Genomic DNA, 20,372 nt, shown 5'->3' on the forward strand with positions numbered 1-20,372 from the left:
AGATCAGGTTTGCTTATCCTCTGAACCCTGGGGTGATGTGGTCAGTGGAGGGAAACAGGTCCGAGCCTCCAGGTACCAGATCTACTGCCTTTTCCCCACGGGACTGCTTTTATTTGGCAACATCCTGTTTCAGCCTTTGGGTGCTTTTATTACCTCTCTTGATAGTGAGTACTTTCCTGTGATTTCATTTTATTAAGGGTTAGACCTTCGTTTTATAGCATGACATACTTTAACGTTGCCCCTCTTACTTTATTCATTTTTAACTTCACAAGTAATTCATGAATATATTCTTAGTTTAAAAATTAAAACGATAAATTCTCTGATTGCACAGGTGGGGAAAACTGAGGCGTCAAAAGTTATCTGATCGGGCGTGCTTGCCTTGAGTGGTTGGGGTCGAGGACGCTCTCCAGGGCCCCAGAAGCTCCGGACCTTTGTGTAGCCCTCTGCCTGATGCATGAAGGCAGTTGTCTCTCTTAAGTTTCAAACTCAGGTCCAGAAGCCATAATTTCACCCAGCCTGAGATGAGTCAGGGAAGTTACTTGTTTGCAGTCGGTAGGGAATTAATGGATAGATTTTATGTTTCAGCAGCTCCATGTTTTGCTGGCCCTGATCCTTGGATGGAAGTAGGGCAGGAATGAGGTGAGAGGGCAGGTGGTTTCAGGGCCCTGATAAAGGGTGGAGGGATAAGAGATAGGAGAGAAGGGAGCTGGCACCTCGTGCCCTTTCTGAGATCTTCAAAGCCATGCATGTTTATAGAACAGGCCCTAACCTTCTCTGGGCAGCCCTGGGCTGGGCTGGGCTGGGCTGGGCTGGAAGTGGGGAGGTAGTTACTATCCAAAATAGAAAGGTTTCAGTCCTGTCACATCCATGCGGGGGTTCTGTGAGCCTTGCTGCCCTGCACGGCACCGTAGGTGCTTCTCTGGTGGATGAGATCAGGTTTGCTTATCCTCTGAACGCTGTGGCGAGGTGGTCAGTGGAGGGAAAGCGGTCCAGGGCTCCAATTACTATCTTCTCTCCCAGGCCAGAGATTTTCCCAGAATGTTTCACTGCCTTGGTCCTCTTCTAGCATGACTGATGCTTCTGACTTTGCTAGCAGTACTAGTAGATATTGGCACATCAGCTTTGGAAAGGTTGTACCATTTGTACCCCCACTGGCAGTATATCAAAATACCTATTTCCCCAAACCATCACCAGCACAGAGTTTTGCTCTTCTTTACTTTTAATTAGCAGTATTTTTGTTCTGTTTTATTTTCTGTGAATGCCTTCCTCACACCGTCGAGTCCCCTGTCCAGACAATTCTTCCATTTGAAGGCAGGGAGCGGATGGTTTACTCTTGAGCTCCTGCCGCAGGCAGGGCCCTGGGACGGGTGCTAGAGATAAAGTGATGCCAGTGTCTGCCATGGTGAAGCCCTCAGTGAAAAAACAAAATACACACGGTAACTCTTTTATACATGTTACTAATAATTACCATCAGGCTCAGGGCAGGAACCGCTCAGAGAACAAGGGTCCTCCTTTACCACGTCAGTCTGGAGGCATTTGCGGTGCTGGGCTTTTGGCTGGGCCTTTGGAGACAACTGGGGATTTAGAAAATTTGGTTGGTACCGCTCTGGCTGGTAGAGTACCAGGATATGCCTTCTGGTGGGGCCCTGACTCCACGGAATCACATCGGTCCTGCTCATCCCCCATGGATCCTGGGGACCCAGCCTGAGGATAGCAGTGTCCTGGTTCCTTTGTAGCATAACCAGACCTGGCGGCCTGCCCCCGTCACCTGCTAGCAGATGGCGGAGCCGGGGGAGAAATCATTGCCATGTAGATGAATTTCAAGTAGGAATTAAGCCGAAATCTGTAATCATGACATCTAAGGGGGAAAAATCCCTTCCTCCGATTCCACATTGAGGACTGGGTGGGGCAGTGGCCTGCGTTTGCTGAAAGTGTTTCTTTATTTGTGGGCTGTGTTTTCAGTGCCTACTGGTTGCTCCAGATTTGAGGCATGGTGAAAACTCCTGTCACAAAGACAGTGCTTTTTCGATCAGAAACCCCGTGTTGTTTGTAGGTGCTGAGGAAGTAATATTGAGCAATGAAAGGTTTCTCCCTTCCTCTGAAAAGAGAACCAGAAGCCCATCTTTCTGATGTAAAAATCTCAGAGTTTGTTTCATCTTTCGCGTTGGGTATTTAACCAGAGCACCTGCAGGAAACAACTATTTTTCACTATTAACAAAAATGCTTTAAAAAGTATTCTCATTCCTTCTCTGGGCTAATAACAGAAACAATTTAATGTTTAAGTGATTTACATTTTAGGGTTAAATAGAAAACAAATCATTTGTATACATATATTCAAATCAGGGCGTTGCATGCACGATGCCACAAGGATTTTCTGAGCTTGAGTTCAGCTTGCGTATTCTTCCCATTTTAAGTTGTGACTTTCGTATTTTGGACCATTTAAGCGTTTGTTTCTGTTTTCAAGAATAGGATGTTTTCATAGGCCAGCATTTACTCCTGGTGATTCTGTTTTATATTTCCTTTAACACAAAAGACATCTTCTTGAGTTATCCAGACTCAGGATTTAATTTTGTTAGTTTTCTGTGTAGTTGACCACTTCTCCTGGTTCTGCCACTTACTGTTATTTATGTGTCTGTACATATAGGTGTGTATCTCCAAGAGATGCCCAGTCTGCTTGGACAGTGGTGCTGAGAGCCTGAGGGGCTCCTGTAGGGACCTCGTTCCCCTGCTGCATTTCTGTCTGGTGACCCACCCCGTTTCTCACCCTCAAAATTTTTGTTGGCTTCCTAAATGTAAAACAAGCCCAGTCCAAGGTGTGAAATGGCATTTGAAGTTTGAGAAACGGTGCTTCTGTGTCCACTTCTTTCTTCCACCCTTCTTTTGCCCACCCAAGTCCTACCCTCCCTCAGACCTTGGCCCAGCTCCTTTTCTGAGAAGGACACTCCCAGTGACCTCCAACCTCAGGAATTCTTCCCTTTTTCCTATAATACTTATAGTTTGCACTCTTTGTCGGGCCCTGAATTGTGAGTGCTCTGTGACAGACCCTGCAGGCCGTCAAATGGCCGTCTGACCTCCGTCTGATGGCCTAGCTCCTCAGCTGGCCTCAGGCCACTGCGGGCAGTGGATTTCTGCCGCGTTGGACTTCCTGGGCTCCCCAGCACTCGGCCTGGATCTGGTTCTGCAGATGCTGACACACTCAGAGCCGAGTGCATTTAAGGTCCACTCCCAAGTGAGAAGCCACGTCTTCGGTCGTTTGTGGCTGACTTCAGGGTGTGAAAGAAGAGCAGTGTCAAGAATGGTATATTGACCACCAGTGATCTGTGAGGCCAGAGGTCTGTTAATGCAGCGTAGCCTCACTGCCCTCCCCCCACTGTCAGGAAGCCTGGGCAGGCGCAGATGTTCTGCCATACACAGCTGGAGTGGCCTCCAGTTCAGAATTCCCTCTTGCTAAGTTCCTGCAACCACGTGACTCTTCTGTGACTCTCTGGCTGACCTCTCAACGGTGCTTCATCTGCCTTTGGTCTGCGTTGGAAGCCTGGTCCTACAAGGAAAGCACAGTCTAAGACACGGACAGTGGACGACCAATTAAAAGAAGACTGGCCGCAGCCAGGGCAGCTCGAGGTTGGGAAGGTTGGCTGAGACATCCTCTCGGATCTCGGGAGCTTGTGGCCGGATCATGAAAGGCTGGGAGGACTTTCCAGGCACCGGGGCCGTGTTCTGACTCATCAGGGAGACCTTGGTTACCTTGTCCTCCTCTGGAGGCTTCGTAGGCAGACCCAGCTCTGCCTTCCTGCCTACCTGGTGACCATGTCAGCTCAGCTCTTAGGACTCTGAGGCCCCTCCTGTCCATGACCTTCAAGTCACAGGGGCTATTGGCCACATTTCCCCTGGCACGAGGAAGAGAATTGCTGGAAGCCACATGCCTTGTCCTGTACACACAGGTGTAGGCAGGGAGGTTCACTGCAGGTCTGTTTGTAATGCAAAACATTGGAGCCAAACCCACATAGCCGGCAGAAGGGCACCTGTCAGCGGTGACACACCTGTGTGAAAGAGACACTGCAGCAGTTCCAACAGGAGAGGAAGGCTTACATGTGTGCACTGGAAAAGGTTGATTGCTAAGCAAAAGAAGCAAGTTGTAGAATAATATGCACAATATGATCCCCTTTGTGTAAAATTGCATATCAATAATGTATTCCTGTGTGTACATAAATAAGTGTGTAAGTGTACAGATAGGAGCTTGCAAGGACCGTATCAGACTCCTGGGAATGGTAAAGAGCAGTAGGATAGGAGAAGAGGGTGGAAAGGGTGAGTTTCACTTTTTTCTCTATTTATTTTCCACAGTGGGAGTATCTTCATAGTATCATTTTGAAGGAAGAGAGGTAGGGAAGGAAGGTAAGCAGGTGGCCACACTTGGTGTCTGGAGTGGTGACAGGCAGATTGCACTTGGGTGTCCAGGCTTGGCTGGAATGGGTTCTGTGTTTGGTACCAATGTTTCCCATGGATTCACATGTGAACGTGTGGCCTCAGACACACTGCATGCTTGTCATCCTCCTGGGTCAGCGGGTGCAAAGCGTCTCTTTTAGTCATCTTAATCTTCAAAGGGAGAAGAAAGCCCATGACACACCTCTCAACTGTGCACATTTTATTTTCAATATCAGTTATGTTGTACTTCTACTTGAACGTTTCAGTTAAATGAGTTTATATCCTCTTTTAGGATTCACAGATCCCCTAGTGATACAGCTTGAAGCACTGGGCAGGGTTTCCTGGTCAGATTGGTCGGTGTGGATGAGTTCTGTTACTCTACTGGCATTACAGAAACCACCACACTATCATAACTGCTGATGAGGTCCAGGGCCTTTGAAAGCAAATCGTTGTTCGACCTGGGATCGTTCTCAGGCTGACAGTTGTTTCCATCTCTCCGGTGAAGTCTCTGAGTATCGGCGGCACCTCCTGGGCCAAAAGTTTGCAGCTTTCATGTGTTGAGGCAAATTTCTTTGAAGCCAACCCCAGACTTAAATAGAAATGACTCAAATAGAAATGATTATGGTAGGTATCGAAAACTGTCTAGTAATCGCTCTTTCTCGAATCCAGCCGTGTCTGAGTTCCCCGTGTGTGGGCCGTCAAGCGCGAAGAAGGCGGCTCCCCTGGCTGCTGGCCTTCTGTGACAAATGGAATTCTGAAGCCAGAATTCCAGCGCAGATGAGCCAGAGGGGCTGAAACTGCCGAGGCCTGCGTTGGTTCCAGGCAGGAAAGCAGTGCTTCTTGTCTGTGAGCGAAAGAGGTGTGTTAACTTCCCTTTGCCCGGCTCCCTGGAGCTCCTGGTGTGGGCGCGCTCTCTAGTTCTCACACTTACTGACCAGCCTCCACCACGTAACTGAAGACTTTTGCAAAACACTCTTCTTCCTAGACTTTTCCTCTCAGTCAAGTCCCAGTTTCTTGAGCATCTCCTGCTGAGCTTCCATCTCCTCTCTCTTCTGCAGACGCCCCTGTGCGATCGCGTCCTGTGCATGGGCGCCAAGCGCTGCTTCTGGAGGGGACTCTCCTAGCTCAGACCCCTCCCAGAGTCCTCAACGGGGAGTATGCTAGTGGCAGGATCTGCCAGGATTTCCAAACCGAGGTCTCAGGAGAAGCATGTGACACATGGTCTCTCCCCTCTGCTCCAGCTGGAATGGCAGTATGCACTGACACACTGCGGCAGGATTGCCCGTAAGTGCTGGATGGTAGTTGGTCTGTTTATACAACGTCCTCATGCCCACGGACTGGGGGTTGGGGAAGACTTTGTGAAGAGGAGTGTTGAGGCAGCCTTGCAGGACTGGTATGTCCGCTTCAGTGGGGAGGTGTGTCTCACGTAGGACCAGCCCTTCCGGGCTGGTCAGGAAGGGGGAAATGAGGACACGTGTGGATGTCGTCTGGTTGCGGAGTGGAGAGGGTGGTCAGCGTGGGGGGTGAGGGGGGTGCCACGTTCAGTTCTCCTTTTGGCTAAATTGGGAGTTACTCCTTCAGATTCAGCAAATGTTAATTGAGCACCTACCTTGTAGCAGGGATTGGGGATAAAATGCAAAGAGGAGTACGCTGTGGCCCCACACTAAGAAGAGACAGGCAAGAAATCCTTAAACGGTGCGGAGCTGCGAGTGCACGTCAGAGCTGAGGGGCCTGGGGCACCATCCCCGCTGGGTCAGCCAGGCCTCGCCACAGAGCGGGCAGTGTGGACTGACCCCCCAGGGTAGGGGGGTCTGCTGGGGAGCGGAGGATGGATGCTGGGTGAGGGCGTGTGTGCAGGGCACCAGGTGTGCAGAGCACAGGGCTCAGCGGGGCAGGAGCGCCAGGAGCCAGGCTGGAGAGGCAGAGGCGCCGGGAAGATTAGGAAAGGTTTATTCGTCAAGCCGAGGAGTCTGAGCTTCGTCTTGTGTGAAGCAGAGACTCAGCAAAGACTTATGAACAAAGTCAGGTGACTCCTTCACATTTCCTTTCCAAGATTCTGACTAGGGGATGGGATGGAGGGAGGGAGACAGTTACCAAGGAAACTGCTGGGAAGCTCTCACGGTAATCCTGGTCAGAAACCGTGAGGGCTGGACTGGGACGCCAGGAAGTAGAGGAGTCATCTGCACAAAGAGACACAGCAAGGTTAGAAATCAAAGGATGGGAAACAGGTCTCCAGCAAACATGAACCAAAAGAAAGGTGGCATGGTAATAGTCTTATCAGACAAAATAGAATTCTTGTGGGCACCTTATAAAACCCTAAGCAGATTTGCCATTTTCAGGTGCTCCTGTAATTCATTGCCAGGTAGGCACTGCCAGTGGGCCCTGTGCCTGCCACACCTGCAAGGGAAGTGGCCCAACCTGACTCCAGGAGCTGGGGGTGAAGCAACAGTACCAGCTGGTGCCGTCGCCTTGCTGCAGCCGAGGCCCTGCCTTCCCCTCTCTGTGCTCTGACTCCTGGGATGTTGCGGGACGTTTGTGTGTGTGCCAGGGCAGAGACTGGCAGAGGCCCCGGGTCTGGAGTGAGAAATTGTTTCTCTCCTCTCAGCTATCACCACGAGAGGAGCACAGGTGTGGTTCCAACATCGGTGACTGAGCAGGGCATCTGCAGCCGCTCTGCTCTCTCTTCTAAGGGAAAATCACTGAATCCGCGGTGAGGGCGGAGGCTGGCTGGCGGAGAGGACACGGGTGCGTCTGCATTCGGGGTGGGATGCCCCTCCTCTTGAGGGCCAACTGTGGACAGGCTTGGTGGCTTCCCAGACTTTGTCCCAACTAAAGGAGCGTCATCCACAGAACTACTGCCAGAGCCAGAGAAAGGAGAGGCCACCCCGCGTTGTCCCAGTGGCTGCAGAGGGACGCTGCTGCGACTCGTGCGATCACCTGAGGCGTCTCAGACAACAGAGTGGAGCCTGGGCTTCGGCTTGAGCGTTCCAGGCCTGGAAACTCTTCCTAACCAGAGTAGTTCAGAGGTCGTTGCCGACCGTACTGGCCTTCAGCGTCCTCAGGGCCTAGCGATGGTGGAGCTGGTCCGACCTGAACTTACCTGTGTAACCAGACCAGCCCCACGGAATCCAAGTGGAAGACACTCACAGATCCCCAGATCAACCCAAAGGGACTGAATTCAAACGGCCTTGTAGAACACCCCGACTCACGGCGAAGAACGATCTTCCCAAGTGTTTGCCTTTCTCCCACGCCCCCTCCCATGTTCCTGTAACCTGACACTTCCCCACTTTAACGCTGGAACCCTCTCCTGCTGCCACCCCTGCACTTGCAGTGGCGTCAAGACCAGTGGTTTCAACCAGTTGTCTTGACGTCCTGCCCACCCCCATGAAGGACCTCTGGCCTCCCCACACAGTTCTCCCCTCTGTGCCCACTGCGAGAGGATGCAGCTGTCAAAATAAAAATGGCCCGTCGGCTTGCTTTCAGCGGCAGCGTCTGGGAGGGAGGGCTCGGTGAAGTGTTGCCCTTCAAGGAAGGCCTGGGGCACTGAGCAGAGCGGAGTCAGTCTTAGAGCAGAGCAGGGAAGGCGCCCCTCCCCTGTAGTGCTGGAGGTTGGACCCCCGCACTGTGGTATGTCGGCGACCCGCGCGCCGGGGAGATCCAGTGCAATCTGACCGTCCACACGTACCTGCCTTGGAGAGCGCGCCCTTCCTCACGCCCAGGAGAAGCAGGAGTCATGGACTCACGCGCTGGCCTTTACCGCATCCCACCTGTGCGTGTCCGTACCCTGACCCCACCCACGCAGGACTGGCTATCTCGCAGGGCAGTGCCCTGCTCTGGGTCAGTGTTTGCTTCATTCTCGAAACACCATTTCTGGGGTCTGACCCCACCTGGAGGATGTGACGTTAGGCCCGAGGGACCTTGAATGCTGCTTAGAAAAAGCTCCTCAAGTGCCGAGGATTGCGCCCCAGTGGAATCTGCGGCGTTGGCCACTCGCCTGTAGGGAGGTCTCGTCCCATTGGGAGGGAGGGAGTCTGGACTCATTTGCTTGGCAACCCACAAGAGGGACCACAGACAACATTCCAAACGCTGAGCTCCTTGCGGAGGAGGGGCTGGGCACCCTCCTGCACAGAGGCGAGGCCAGCCGGCAGCGTACCCACGCATGAGCCCGGCCCTCCAAAGCCCCGGGCGACACCTCTGCAGCCTGGTCTGTGCTGGTGACAACACACGCCTCGTTTCTTTGTTAGCACCTCCAGCCGCTCAGTGCTTCACAGGTGGAATCAAATCTCCTTTTTTAGAAAAGTCCTGTGTTGGAGAGAAATTCCTCTGTGCCTCTCTCCAGAGTGAGGAAGAGAGCCAGACACAAGTGATGGTTTAGAATCAGGCAATCCCAAGGCCTGAGCCCCCGAGGCCTGATCCTCATATCCCGTGTGTGGAAGAGGAATGCGACGTGTGATTTACCTAATGAGCTCCAGGTTGTCACGGTGACCTCGAGGCGTCACTGTCCGACCAGGGCTCAGCACACCTTCTGTCAAGGGCCAGATGATGAATATGTTTGGCTCTAGGACCCTGAGGTTTCCGGGCAGCACTCTGCCGCCCCCTCCCACCCGTGTCCTGAGAGAAACTGCAGGCCACACGCAGATGAACAGGCGGGCTGTGTCCGGACACACACGGGCCTGTTTGTCACCTCTGGACTTGGTGGCCAGGTGGCAGGGAGTGTAGCTGGGGTGCACCTCAGGGACTGAGCCAGCGGTTTCCAGGGGCCTGTGTTGGGAATGAAACTTGGCGCCACTGAGTCCCCAGTTTAATGCACTCCTGGAAATTTCTGAGCATCTGGCCAGCCTCCACCTTAGTAATAGTTTTTCGTTGTTAGTGAGATGGGCGCAGCATCCTGCTGAGATTTAGAGCTCATAGGACCCTGCAGATGGAGACATCGCCCTTTAACACGGCTTGGCCTGCCTGCCTGCCCTGGGCGGTGCTTCCTGCCAACTCTAGGGACCTCTGGCCCCCCTTGACACGGGACTCTCAGGGCACATTGGAATTTAATATTCTAAAGGTGGATCTCCCTTCCTTCACTTAGTGACCATGTATTGATGATCTCTGGAGAGAGAGGTGCCTAGGGCGCTGCAAGAAAGATGAGTGAGATGGGACCCAGGCATTGAAGGGAACTGGGGTCTAAGGGAGATACCCTCAAGTCAATTACCGTCCTCTGTGCTGGGGCCCCGGCACCCTGTGCGGCCCATTGGGTGCTGGGTGGCAGTTAGAGAAATCGCTGGAGTCAGCCTGGGACGGGGGTGCTTTCTGAGGAAGTGCCCCCCAGGACTCCTGAGGGAGAGAAGGACCCACAGGAGCCTGGGGAGGGGGAAGCAGGAAAGTGCAGGATGCCTGGGGGTCTCAGGCAGCAGGTGCCTGGGCTTGGTGAGCTGGAGGAAGGGGGCTCGTAACAGAGCCACAGAGCTTGGGAGGGGGTCGTTTTACTTTGCAGACGGGGTGTTTCACCAGCCGAGACACACGATCAGATAAAAATCCACCTTTGTGTCTTTTACAGGCAAACTTGGTCCACTGCTGATCACTCCTGAGGAGTGTTTCATTCACGGTGACTTTCAACGTGGTCGTGTAGCATTAACACCCGTTAGGTTACACCGTAGAATTGCTCGATTTGGAGAGATTTTGCCGAAACTGCCCTGTTTTCACGAGTCACATCGGGCGCACCAGCAGGTCCTCAGACAGAACCCAGGTCGCGGAAGAGGGTTAGGTGGTTGGGCTGGCGTGACCTCCCCATCGCCCGCCCTCGCAGCCTGAGGGACTCCAGCGGACTGTGCCCGTGTTAGCAAAAGGAGTTAGAGCAAAAATAAGCCTTTGGGTTCTCCACCTGTTGACCTGACGAGTCAAATGTATGTCGTTTTTTGACTAACCTGAAAGAAGCCAGCAGGTGCTGGAGGGTTCTCATTTGCATTTTTTCTCACAAAATCAAACTGAGCGCTAAATCTTGTCTCTCCACTCTGACCTTCCCACCCCTCCCCTCCCCACCAAGCACCACAGAGTTCTTGGAAGTTGTTATTTGTGGCGGTGTTTCCTAAATTTAGCTGATGCAGGAAGAATCAGTGGCAAGTGGGGACGTTAAGAAAATGCATCTTCGGTTTAGAACCTGGATTTAAGACGTGTATCATGTGGCACAGCTAAGGGGCCGCAGTTAGCTTCTGGGGTGATTTTCTACAGTAGTTTCTTTGAGATTTTTGCTGCGGTATAAACAACCAAACAAGAGAGATGGCGGAGCCTCACCCTCGGGACCTTCCCTGTCTGGTGTTTTGTGCTGATTTCCAGCTCTTAGTCCGCAGACGCACATCGGGTTTTCCAGATGTAACCTCTTTATGGATATAACTATGTACTGTACTTTTTCCTTTTAAAATGTTATTGGCTGGGTGAAAATTCTTACATCAAGGAGAAATACTAATCAAAGTGTATGTGCCAGGAGCTGGGCTTGGCTTCCACGTACATGAGCGATTTGGGCATCTTCCTGGGCTTTCTCTGCACTGAGCCTCTGCCAGGAGGGGCCCTCGAAACAGACAGTGAGGCTGTCAAACCTGGTATGTTTGTCCAAAAGCAATTCCAAGTCAGCAGTTGCCATCTGTTGGGTATGTGACCTTTAAGAGTGTGGCCAGACTAACTTTTTCAGAGTTTACCTACCTTTAGGTTTATATAAAAGTGCAGAAGTTGTCAAATTCATAGCGACAGAAAGTAGAAGGCTCGCAGGGGCTGGGGAGGGGTGGGAGCTAGTGTTTAATGGGGACCGAGTTTCCATTTGGGAGGATGACAAGGTTCTGAAGGTGGGCGGCAGGGATGTGAATGTGAGTGCATTAATGCCTGTGAGCTGTGTACTTGTTAAAGTGGTTAAAATGGTTAATTCTATGGTGTGTGTGTTTTACCACACCAGAAAAGTGGAGAGAGCGATTGTCTCAGGCGAGAAAGACTTTTTAAAAATTAGTGTATAAGCTGTGGTCCTGCTTCTGATCAGGTGTGAGACAGTTCAAATTGAATTCTTTTTTTATTTAACACTGTATTTCCAGTCCTATTTATTTATTTATTTTTTATTTTTGGCTGCGTTGGGTCTTCATTGCTTTGCGCAGGCTTTCTGTAGTTGTGGTGAGCAGGGGCTACTCTTCGTTGCCGTGCACGGGCTTCTCATTGCAGTGGCTTCTCTTGTTGCGGAGAACAGGCTCTAGGTGCACGGGCTTCAGTGGTTGCAGCACATGGGCTCAGTAGTTGCAGCGCGTGGGCTCAGTAGTTGTGGCGCACAGGCTCTAGGGTGCGGGGGCTCAGCAGTTGTGGCGCACGGGCTTAGTTGCTCTGCGGCATGTGGGATCTTCCCAGAACAGGGCTCGAACCCGTGTCCCCTGCATTGGCAGGTGGATTCTTAACCACTGCGCCACCAGGGAAGTCGCCACATTTAATTCTCTTTAATTTTATGTTTCTTTTCTGGACTCAAGAGTTTTTTGGGAATGTGGTGAAACTAGCTTTTCATGGGGTCTTCAGCTTATTTTCTCAGGCCGTGCAGTACAGCCCCCAAACATGCTGGTCAAAGGAAAAACGCAGTCTCTTCAGGGGTCCTCCCATGCACACCCAAGTTGCTGCTGGCACTGAACGGGATAAATGAGAAACCAAGATTTCTGATTATGTCGTTTCTGCCTGGATTTCCCGACTCTGGCCCCTTAAGTGAGCCCCTGCTTCTCCTACTGATGTTTCCTCTTAGGTTGTAAATAGGCAGGAAGGAGTTATTTTCTGTAACTGGTCTCCATTAGCGTCCTGGGAGAGAGAAGACAGCTCTGAAGGGCTTGGCCTTTCCTTTGAAAAGTAGAATGTCAACTAGGTTCTTCAGAAGACTCTTACTTACGATGTTTCAGAAAGAAAAGAACAGTGAATTTTAGAAATTGTACTTGAAACAAGCGAGAGTTTGATTCCTTCACTAGTCCTGAAATCAGAACCTTGGCCCTGCTTTTCAAGTACTTGCCTACGTATCGTTTTAAGTGTAATCTTTAGTTTCAGACCCAAAGAAAGGCAAAAACCTTACTCTTGGTGGTTACTATGCTTGTTGAAACAGAAAACTGAAAATTATTAGAACTTTTGAGAATACGGACTTAGAAAGCTTTAACCTTTTGTTCAAGAAGAGCCTCTGGAATACTTTCTCAACTTTCTTTTCAGTCAAGTGATGACTACCGCTTCTTTGAAAACCTAACAAAAACAAAAACTTCATCCAAAAAGCGCTCCTTGGCAAATCCCACCTAACTCTTACTTCTTTTCTGTATTTTCCTAATTTTTTTCCTACGTTGTGTCACATTAGTGTGACATTATGTCACACTAATCGATGTGTCACTTGGTATTGTGAAGATTTAGTGTATACGTTTTTTGCCTTTTTTCCTCCCTCTGGTTCCCATTTCATCAGTATTGGTGCCATTCTCAGGACATGTGAGGCCATTCAGAAGGTCATGTAGTCCAAAGAAACTGGTTGCTCTTTCTTTGTCCCTCGTAGGAACCATGGCCGTCTTAACTGAGCTTCTTTTTGTACTTCAGTGGGCACTCCTGGGCCAGCTCTCTAAGGTGAGAGTCTGTAACTCGACATTTATTAGCTCCATAAAAGTTTAATGTCAATTAGCTTTCCAACAATCACTTCTTTGAAGATCATGGAAATACTGAATTTTTACTTATTTAGTAAGAATTTTGTTTCAAAGAAGATAACTGATTTTAGGGGTTTTAAAAAATACCAGCGGCAAATACGAAGGAGGAGATACCCCCAGCAAGCGCTGTAATAAAAGGGAGACCATGGCTGCTGCTTTCATTGCTTGTGAAGTTTTCAGGTTGCTCTAGAATTTTGTCCTATAATAAGACGTTCTTTATTTTTTTGCTAAACTTTCCGTAACTTAGCTAAACATCTGTCTCTCTGAACTCCAGCACTACAGAAAGGTCCTTTGTTTAGGTCCAGGTAGATGAAAAATTGTGTTCCACATCATATTAAAACATTTGCTGAGCCCAGTTCTTTAATAATTTTAAGTCTGTCCGGCTTTCTCATTAGCGTTGCGGTCCTTCACGCTGCCAGCACTCTTGCTGCTTTCTGAATTAGTAATTAACTGAATTGTACACATGTGCAGGCATCTGAAGCCTTCTTTCAGGCACCTTCTGTTCTGCAGTCTGTGGCCTCCAAGAAAGATACTTTTTGTGCTTTGTTAATGACTAAGCCAGGATAAGTAGACGTTCTTGGGTGGTGAGCAACTGAACCTTTTCGACAGTTTTGACTCCTTTCTTCACTGTATTTGCATAGTTTGTTCCCTTCTTATTGTAGATCACGGTGAGCTGCTTCTTAGCTGTGTCCCGCTGGAGCGTGTGTGTGCGCGTGCCCCCAGCATGGCGTGCCTCTTGTTTCTGTGGTCACCAGAATAAGGCCTGGGCACGTCACAATATTTTTCTCCCCTTGTACTATTCTTACGATGTGATCTTCATGTTAACTGATTTTCACCTCGTTCTTATCATCCAGCAGACGTTTAGTAAGTGCCTGTGGTGTGCCAGGCATCATTCCAGGGAAGGTTCTTACTGCTGTTATTGTGTCTTTGAGAGAACATGATCTTGTATTGTATATTTTCAGCGTCCTTCCTTTGCAGTAGGGGATCCCCAAACTTGTGGCCAGGAGACCCTTTGTTCCTCCTTAAATGCGTCACAGATGGGAAGCCATCATTGCCACGTGCCCGTCCCAGCTAGTGAGGCTGAGGGGACCGACGTGGCCGAAAGGTGCTTCCTCACCCTCGGCAGGCACGGAGTGGGGACACCCCTTGCCACCTTCTCCCGGCTTGCTCCTGCTGTGCGGGGCTGGCCTCTTTCCCTTCGTACGTCAGGCACCACAGAGGGGAACGAGACCCCGTCCAGAGACCCCTGAAGCAGCAGAGCACCCCCCCCCCGACACCATGCTGGCATTGATGGCGGACGCTCTCGATAAGCTGAGAGCCACTTACCCTCCCCTCCTCTCTTCCTTCTCTCCTTTTTTTCTCTCCTCCCGACATATGGGCTGGGCCGGCTCTGGATTCTGCAGGATTAAGGGGCTGTCGGTCGGAAAGTGCGGCAGGTGCTTTCATCCCACATTAGAGGGACCCGCCTCAGCATTGCTGCCTAGCAGCTTGCTCAGACCGACAGTCGCAGGAGAAGGGAAAGTGGAACCCTGAGAACCCTTCCCGTCCCTCTGGAAGGGCTGGTCTGAAGGAACTTGGGGGAAGTGTGTGGGAGGGAAGCATTTCACAAGCTTCTGGGCCTGATCCAGCCGACTCTCACTTCAGAGTAAAAGGAAAAAAGTAAATGAGTCATTTCAATGGCGGATCACAAGATGATCAGTGTGTGTCTACACCAGCAAGCCTGTTGGCCTCCATGAGGGGAGGCGTGAAATGACTCTTTTTAACAGTGTCGTTTCCTTTTCCATTTTCTTTCCCTTCATATCAGGGCTGTCAAACCTCTCTGGGTTTGGAGCTGCTTAGAACTTCAGGCAGCCACTTCACTGTTTCCAACAGAGCACGATGCCCAGAGTCCAGGGGACGGGGACGGAAGGAGACAGTGAGGTGACGAAGCGAAGCTTGAGTGAGGGACAGCCTGCTGCTTCACGTTCTTCTCCCAGCAGCTAACCCGTGGCGTGTTAGCACGTTTGGCCACGTGTGGAGTGTTCCGCTGTGGTTAAGTAGCAGTAAAACTCGTCTTCTTGGAGATCCACGGGAGCCTTTGTTAGAAGATGTCGTGACTGACTCAAAACTGAAAAATATATATACATATACGTGTATGTGTGTGTGAAATAAGCAGGAGAAACGATTTTTCTGACCTCTCATAATGGTGGGGGACAGGAAGGGGAATTGTGTCACTCAGATCTCAGTTGCAGACAACAGATTCCACTCTGAGGCACTTCAGCAGAAAGGGGCTTGTTAAGAGAGAGCCGAGGGCTATGATCTCCTCCGAAGAGCTGGAGAGACAGGCTGCCAACTGCAGCTCGAGGAACAATACCCAGTGCACAGCATACAACTGCCCACTGTGACCTGCTGCCACGTCCGCCCAGCACTTCCCGCCTCAGCCGCCACCTGCACCTGTTGAGCAGGTGCTCTTTACCCATCTGACACTTCCCGTGTCCTGTTTCCAAATCTGCCTCAAGTAGGTGTGTCAGATGATGCAACCAGGTCCGAGTCTGCACCCTAACAGCAAAGGAGGTTGAGAAACATAGTTTCTATAGCTTCTGTGTTGGAAAGTGGGATCCACAACGTGGAGGAGGACCACATGTTCCTCACAAGACTGCACTAGCAAGTACAACACAGAAATTCCTAATGATACGAGTTGAGTGTAAAATTTTAATGATCAGCTGCAAAAAAATTGCAAATAATTCTAGAAATAATAATTTTATGCCTTCAACTGCTAAGGGACATGTGGTTGTCTGTACCATGATTCCACATATTTCTCCTTCTTTGACTCTCTTAGGTTGGTTACTTTTCTAGTTTCGGAAAATGTGTTCCCCGTTAATTATCTATGACCTGGTGGCTAGATTCTGTTAGATTAGGCTATCAAGAGAGAAAGGTTTAAAAGTGGTTTATTTAAGTCTTCATGAAGCCATTTTCCTTCGCAAAGTTTGCTGAGATTTCTAGACTTTGTTTTTTTACTTGACATTGAAGACCTTTTGAAATATACTTTAAATCCCTCCAAAGAAGAGGCAACCAGGCTTTTAATAAAACTCAAATTTGGCATGATTTTTTATAGTATGAATTTACATAAACATTTTTATAGATTTTTATAGTGAACAATGTGAAGTTCATTTTTTTTCAAATTGGGTCATTCTTTTAAAAAAATATTAGTTTGGTATGTAAACTTTTACTCTTCTGAAAAGCAAGCAAAATAAATCAAATTGTTTCGAGTGTGTGAAGCTCCTACCATTGCATCAGTGAAACTGTAACTCTCCTCCTCCTAAGACTGTCGTATAACATGTCATCATGATAAGGTTTTTACTATCAGTGCTTCCTTTTTGGCCATTCAGGATCTTAAGTGAAATAGATTTAAAGAGTAGAGTATTTGAACAAGCATCAGAGATGACAGTTTTGAAACTTGTAGACACTTCCTGGGAAGGACTCAGTCATCTCGCTTCTTTGATAAACCCTGTCTAACCTACAAACGAGAGCATGAATATTTGTGTGCATGGTCATAGAAAATGACCAGGAACTTAACTAAGAGTTTTCCTCCAGTTCCTTGGCAATAGAAGATGAGTGAAAAACTTCTCCTTTTTACTTTTTATTTTTTGACCTGAGTAAATAGTTCCTTTAAATACTTTTCTCCACAGAGTATCATCTTTTTATCTTATTTTATTTTTTATCATTCCACAGGGGGTCAAATACCTGTGCATTCCAGCAGCAGATTCACCATCTCAAAACCTGTAAGTTTTTTTCTGTATTATTTGGACATATTAAAGATAAAGGACTTAAAGCCATCAGAGCAGAGGGACCTCGATGCACAGCTGCCGCCCGGCCGCGATGGGGGAGGGCCAGGAGGTCAGCGCTGCTGGTTTGCCGGTCCTTCCCCTGTGCAGCTCTGACAGTGGGGTGTGTATGAAGAGCCTAATTTTGTACAGGGTGCCTCAAACCAAACCTTTAGCATGTGCACCCCTTCCCTGGAAGCTGTTACACCTTGTCCAACAGAAACATAATACGAGCCACAGACACAAGCCACACACATGATTTTAGATATTCTAGGGGCCACATTAAAAAGTAGAAAAGAGACAGGTGACAATAATTTTAATAATACGTTTTATTTAACCCAATATACTCAAAATACTATCAACTCAACATGTGCTCAGCATTTTAAAAATGAGATATTTTATATCCTTTCATTCATACAAAGTCTTCAAAACCTGGTGCGCTTTTTATACTTACATCGCATTCCATTCGGACCAGCTCCGTCTCGAGTGCCTGGCAGCCTCACGTGGCCAGTGGCCGCCTGAGGGACAGCATCCTTGGGAAGCTGATCTGAGTTGAGAGACCACGTTTTTCTGGTTAGGAAAGTCCTGCCCTCTCTTCCCCACAGCTGAATACATCTCCGGTGCCGCTTTAGCTCTGTGTGTCCCTCCAAAGAGAGATTCATAGTCGCTCTCCTTTCCAGATTCCCCACAGTCATACGAGACCTGTGGGACAGGGGTTGCAGACCAACGAGGTTACAGCTGTGACACCACACTCCTCGGTGTCTGGAGGTGATGTGGACTAGATGAAAGTTCTCCTGAGCCTGGATTTGAACCAGGCAGGCTGAGAGCCACGGGAGTCGAGGACGTGGCTGTTCAGTACGTCCAGCAACCCAGCCTCTGCCTCAGACTCACCTTTGCTGCCTGTTCTAGGGCAGACACAACAACCCTTCCAGAATGACATGTTGCTGCATTTCATCAGGGAAGAGGCTGTGGTATTGGAGAATTTGGGAGTCCATGGGCTTGTCAGGATTGAGAACCTTCATGGTTCTCAAGCTTTATCGCCTGCAAGGCCTACATATCAGAAGTACAGACCATACAACTTTACCACTCTGAAGGTTGTCCAATACTGAATGTTAGCCAACCTTGGTTTTTCACTGCTGGAGAGCAGAGAAATCACAGGTTATGCAATAATTTTGTGAGGTCTACCTGTTTGGAAAAACGGGAGGCTATAGTCAGATGGACTGATGGGGGAAAGAGTAAAGGTGAGGGCAGGGGCAGGAGGTGTAGAGTCAGACCAGGAAGGGGCAGGGGAGGCTGGATGCAGGGCCAAAACCTCCTACCCAAAGCCTGTGTTTCCACAACAGCTCTCCGTGTTTCACAGAAAAGGTCAGTCTTTAAGATCGAGGATGGTGAGGAAAGATTTTATAGGGTCACCAGGGAAACAGTAGTAGCCTAGATCTGGAAGGAGAAGAAGTATCAGAGAGCCTCCTTGGTTACTAGTCGTGTCGAGAAACAGAAGTGGTTGGAGGGCATGGTGTATACGGAAGGAAGCGAGCCACTGCCTGTCTCTCGAGGCCACGGCAGTCTTCTGCCCATGTTTTGGTGGCTGTTTTTAGAATGGTTGCTCTGCTCTTATCTCAAACCGAAATTCTAACATACTGTTGAACTTGTCGTACCTGATTGGCATCCTGACCCTCCGGAAGAATCTGACTGCAGCAGCCCGTGGGTGTTCGTGGTCAGGGCAGATGGCCACTCTGCTCGAACCGCCCCAGGATGCTTCAGCTTCGGTGGAGGCAGGCACTGTGCTCCACGTCTGGGGCAAGGACCCTAGCTCACCAGGTGAAGACAGCGCTCAGCTGTCCTGCCCTGTGCAGACAAGTGAGCGGTAGACCCAGACTGCTTAGAGATCTCAGGTTCAAAAGCAGCTCCCTCTGCCACGGGCCAGTCATTCTAACGCCCCTGAACTTCAGTTCTCTCATCTGCAAACGCCTGCCTCCAGGATCTGTGGAGATGAGACCATGTGTGTGGAAGTGTTTTCTGTGACCTCTGAGCACTTTTGAAAATAAGTGTGTTTTTACTCCAAGTGCGTTGGTGCGTCCTGAGAGTTACAGGTGCTCAGGAGGTCCACTGCGGATGCTGGGAAGGTGTGATCCAGGGAAGGACGGGGACAGGGGGTGCAGCAGCCGCTCCCCCGACTTCCGATGTCTCCTGGGTCTGTTCAGATCTTCTGGCAAAACCAGCCCGAGCCCAGTCAGCCTGGGGCCAGAGGACTAGCTCATAAGATTGAACTTGTTCTCTGCTGTCCCAAGTGTGTACAGATGTCTTGTTATGATGTGTGGTTTGCCTTCTTACCCTTTCCTGGAATCGGGCCAAGAGTGTGGTCCAGCAGGTGGGTGCTGCGGCGTCTGTGCTCGGGGCTGGTGACAGGTCGAGCTGGGCAGTGGCCGTTGCTGCCGTCGTGAGTGAAGCCCTGCAGCAGCCTGACCTCGGGTTCAGTTGGAAAAGGGGGTCCAGACCATAACTCAGGGAAAGACGGTTGTGCTCATAGGCACATGTGTGATTCTTTAGGGAAACGTTTGTTTTTGATCCATTAGTAATAGCAAAGCTTATACACAGGTAGGGATTTAGGTGCATAAATGTGCACGATTCTATAAATGTCTCTTGCTTAGTGAAGTTATATAGAGATCGTGAAGTTAAGCTTGGAATTCGAGGGTACTTCGTATGTTAAGAGACAGCCTATGAAATAGTTTGAGTTTCTCTACCTGTTACAGATACTTCATTGGAAAGCACAGCCTGCCTTTTAACCGCGAGCATGCATTCATTGTACAGTGAGACGGTTGACGCTGGCAGGCAGAGCTCTTGACTTCTCTGTATCACCCACGTCGCTTTGGGTAGCTTGTATTTATTACTCACCAAGTAGTAGGCGCATGTGCAGGCTGACCGTGAACCTTCAGCTTCTGTATCATCAACCGACGTAGATGGTCAGGAGGCAAATCCTCTTACTGCTCTGGAAGCCCAGTTAGAACCAGAGGCCCTTCAGTCTCGCAGCTTTTACTTCCTGGTGCCTGAGAGTTCCTATATTTAAGGACAAAAATAAATTCTAGAAAACTGTATTGCTTATTTTTTTAACTTAAAGATTTTAAAAATTATTTCCAACTTCGGATATAATTTAAGGTTTGATATCCTAACTCTTTCCCCACAAATCCCTATACCAGCAGGAATTCTTCTTGCTAATTATGCTTAGTAAGAGAGTTGTGACCTTTGGAGACTACCTGCGTTCGGTCACCGCAGACGCGCCAGAAAGGTCAGTTTTCTGTCTTGGCCGTACTCCTCACAAATTCCCCTCTGATCTTCCAGGAATTTGAAATGCAGAACCCTGACCGGAGACAGCAGTAACACATCAGAATTTTAGCTTGGTCCCCACTACCACCCTGCCTCACAAAGTCAGGACACATGAAAGTTCAGGTTCTCACAGTGGTGACAACCCCACAGAACCCAG

The 20,372-nt window shown here is 49.5% G+C and overlaps 1 protein-coding gene and 1 long non-coding RNA gene across 10 annotated transcripts in view; both read left to right on the forward strand.

Annotated features, from left to right (window-relative positions):
* The window catches only part of DUSP22 (dual specificity phosphatase 22), a 71,515-nt gene that overhangs the window by 17,880 nt on the left and 33,263 nt on the right, over positions 1 to 20,372 (forward strand). For 7 of the 9 annotated variants that reach the window (XM_027128199.1, XM_027128200.1, XM_027128201.1 and 4 more), the window contains exon 4: positions 16,803 to 16,852. In XM_027128199.1, the coding sequence (XP_026984000.1) occupies positions 16,803 to 16,852 (50 nt within the window). Of the gene's footprint in view, positions 1 to 16,802; positions 16,853 to 18,576; positions 18,713 to 20,372 lie in introns of those variants that run through there. The other 2 variants (XM_027128202.1, XM_027128203.1) reach the window with 2 other exon arrangements.
* On the forward strand, positions 14 to 7,904 carry LOC113631644 (uncharacterized). The gene is made up of 2 exons (XR_003437462.1): positions 14 to 5,281; positions 5,481 to 7,904. It is a non-coding gene; the product is annotated as an uncharacterized LOC113631644 (long non-coding RNA).

Source organism: Aethalodelphis obliquidens, unplaced genomic scaffold (assembly GCF_003676395.1).
Source record: "Aethalodelphis obliquidens isolate GAN/ISIS:26980383/991018 unplaced genomic scaffold, ASM367639v1 scaffold34, whole genome shotgun sequence".
In the NCBI taxonomy this organism is placed as follows: Eukaryota; Metazoa; Chordata; class Mammalia; order Artiodactyla; family Delphinidae; genus Aethalodelphis; species Aethalodelphis obliquidens.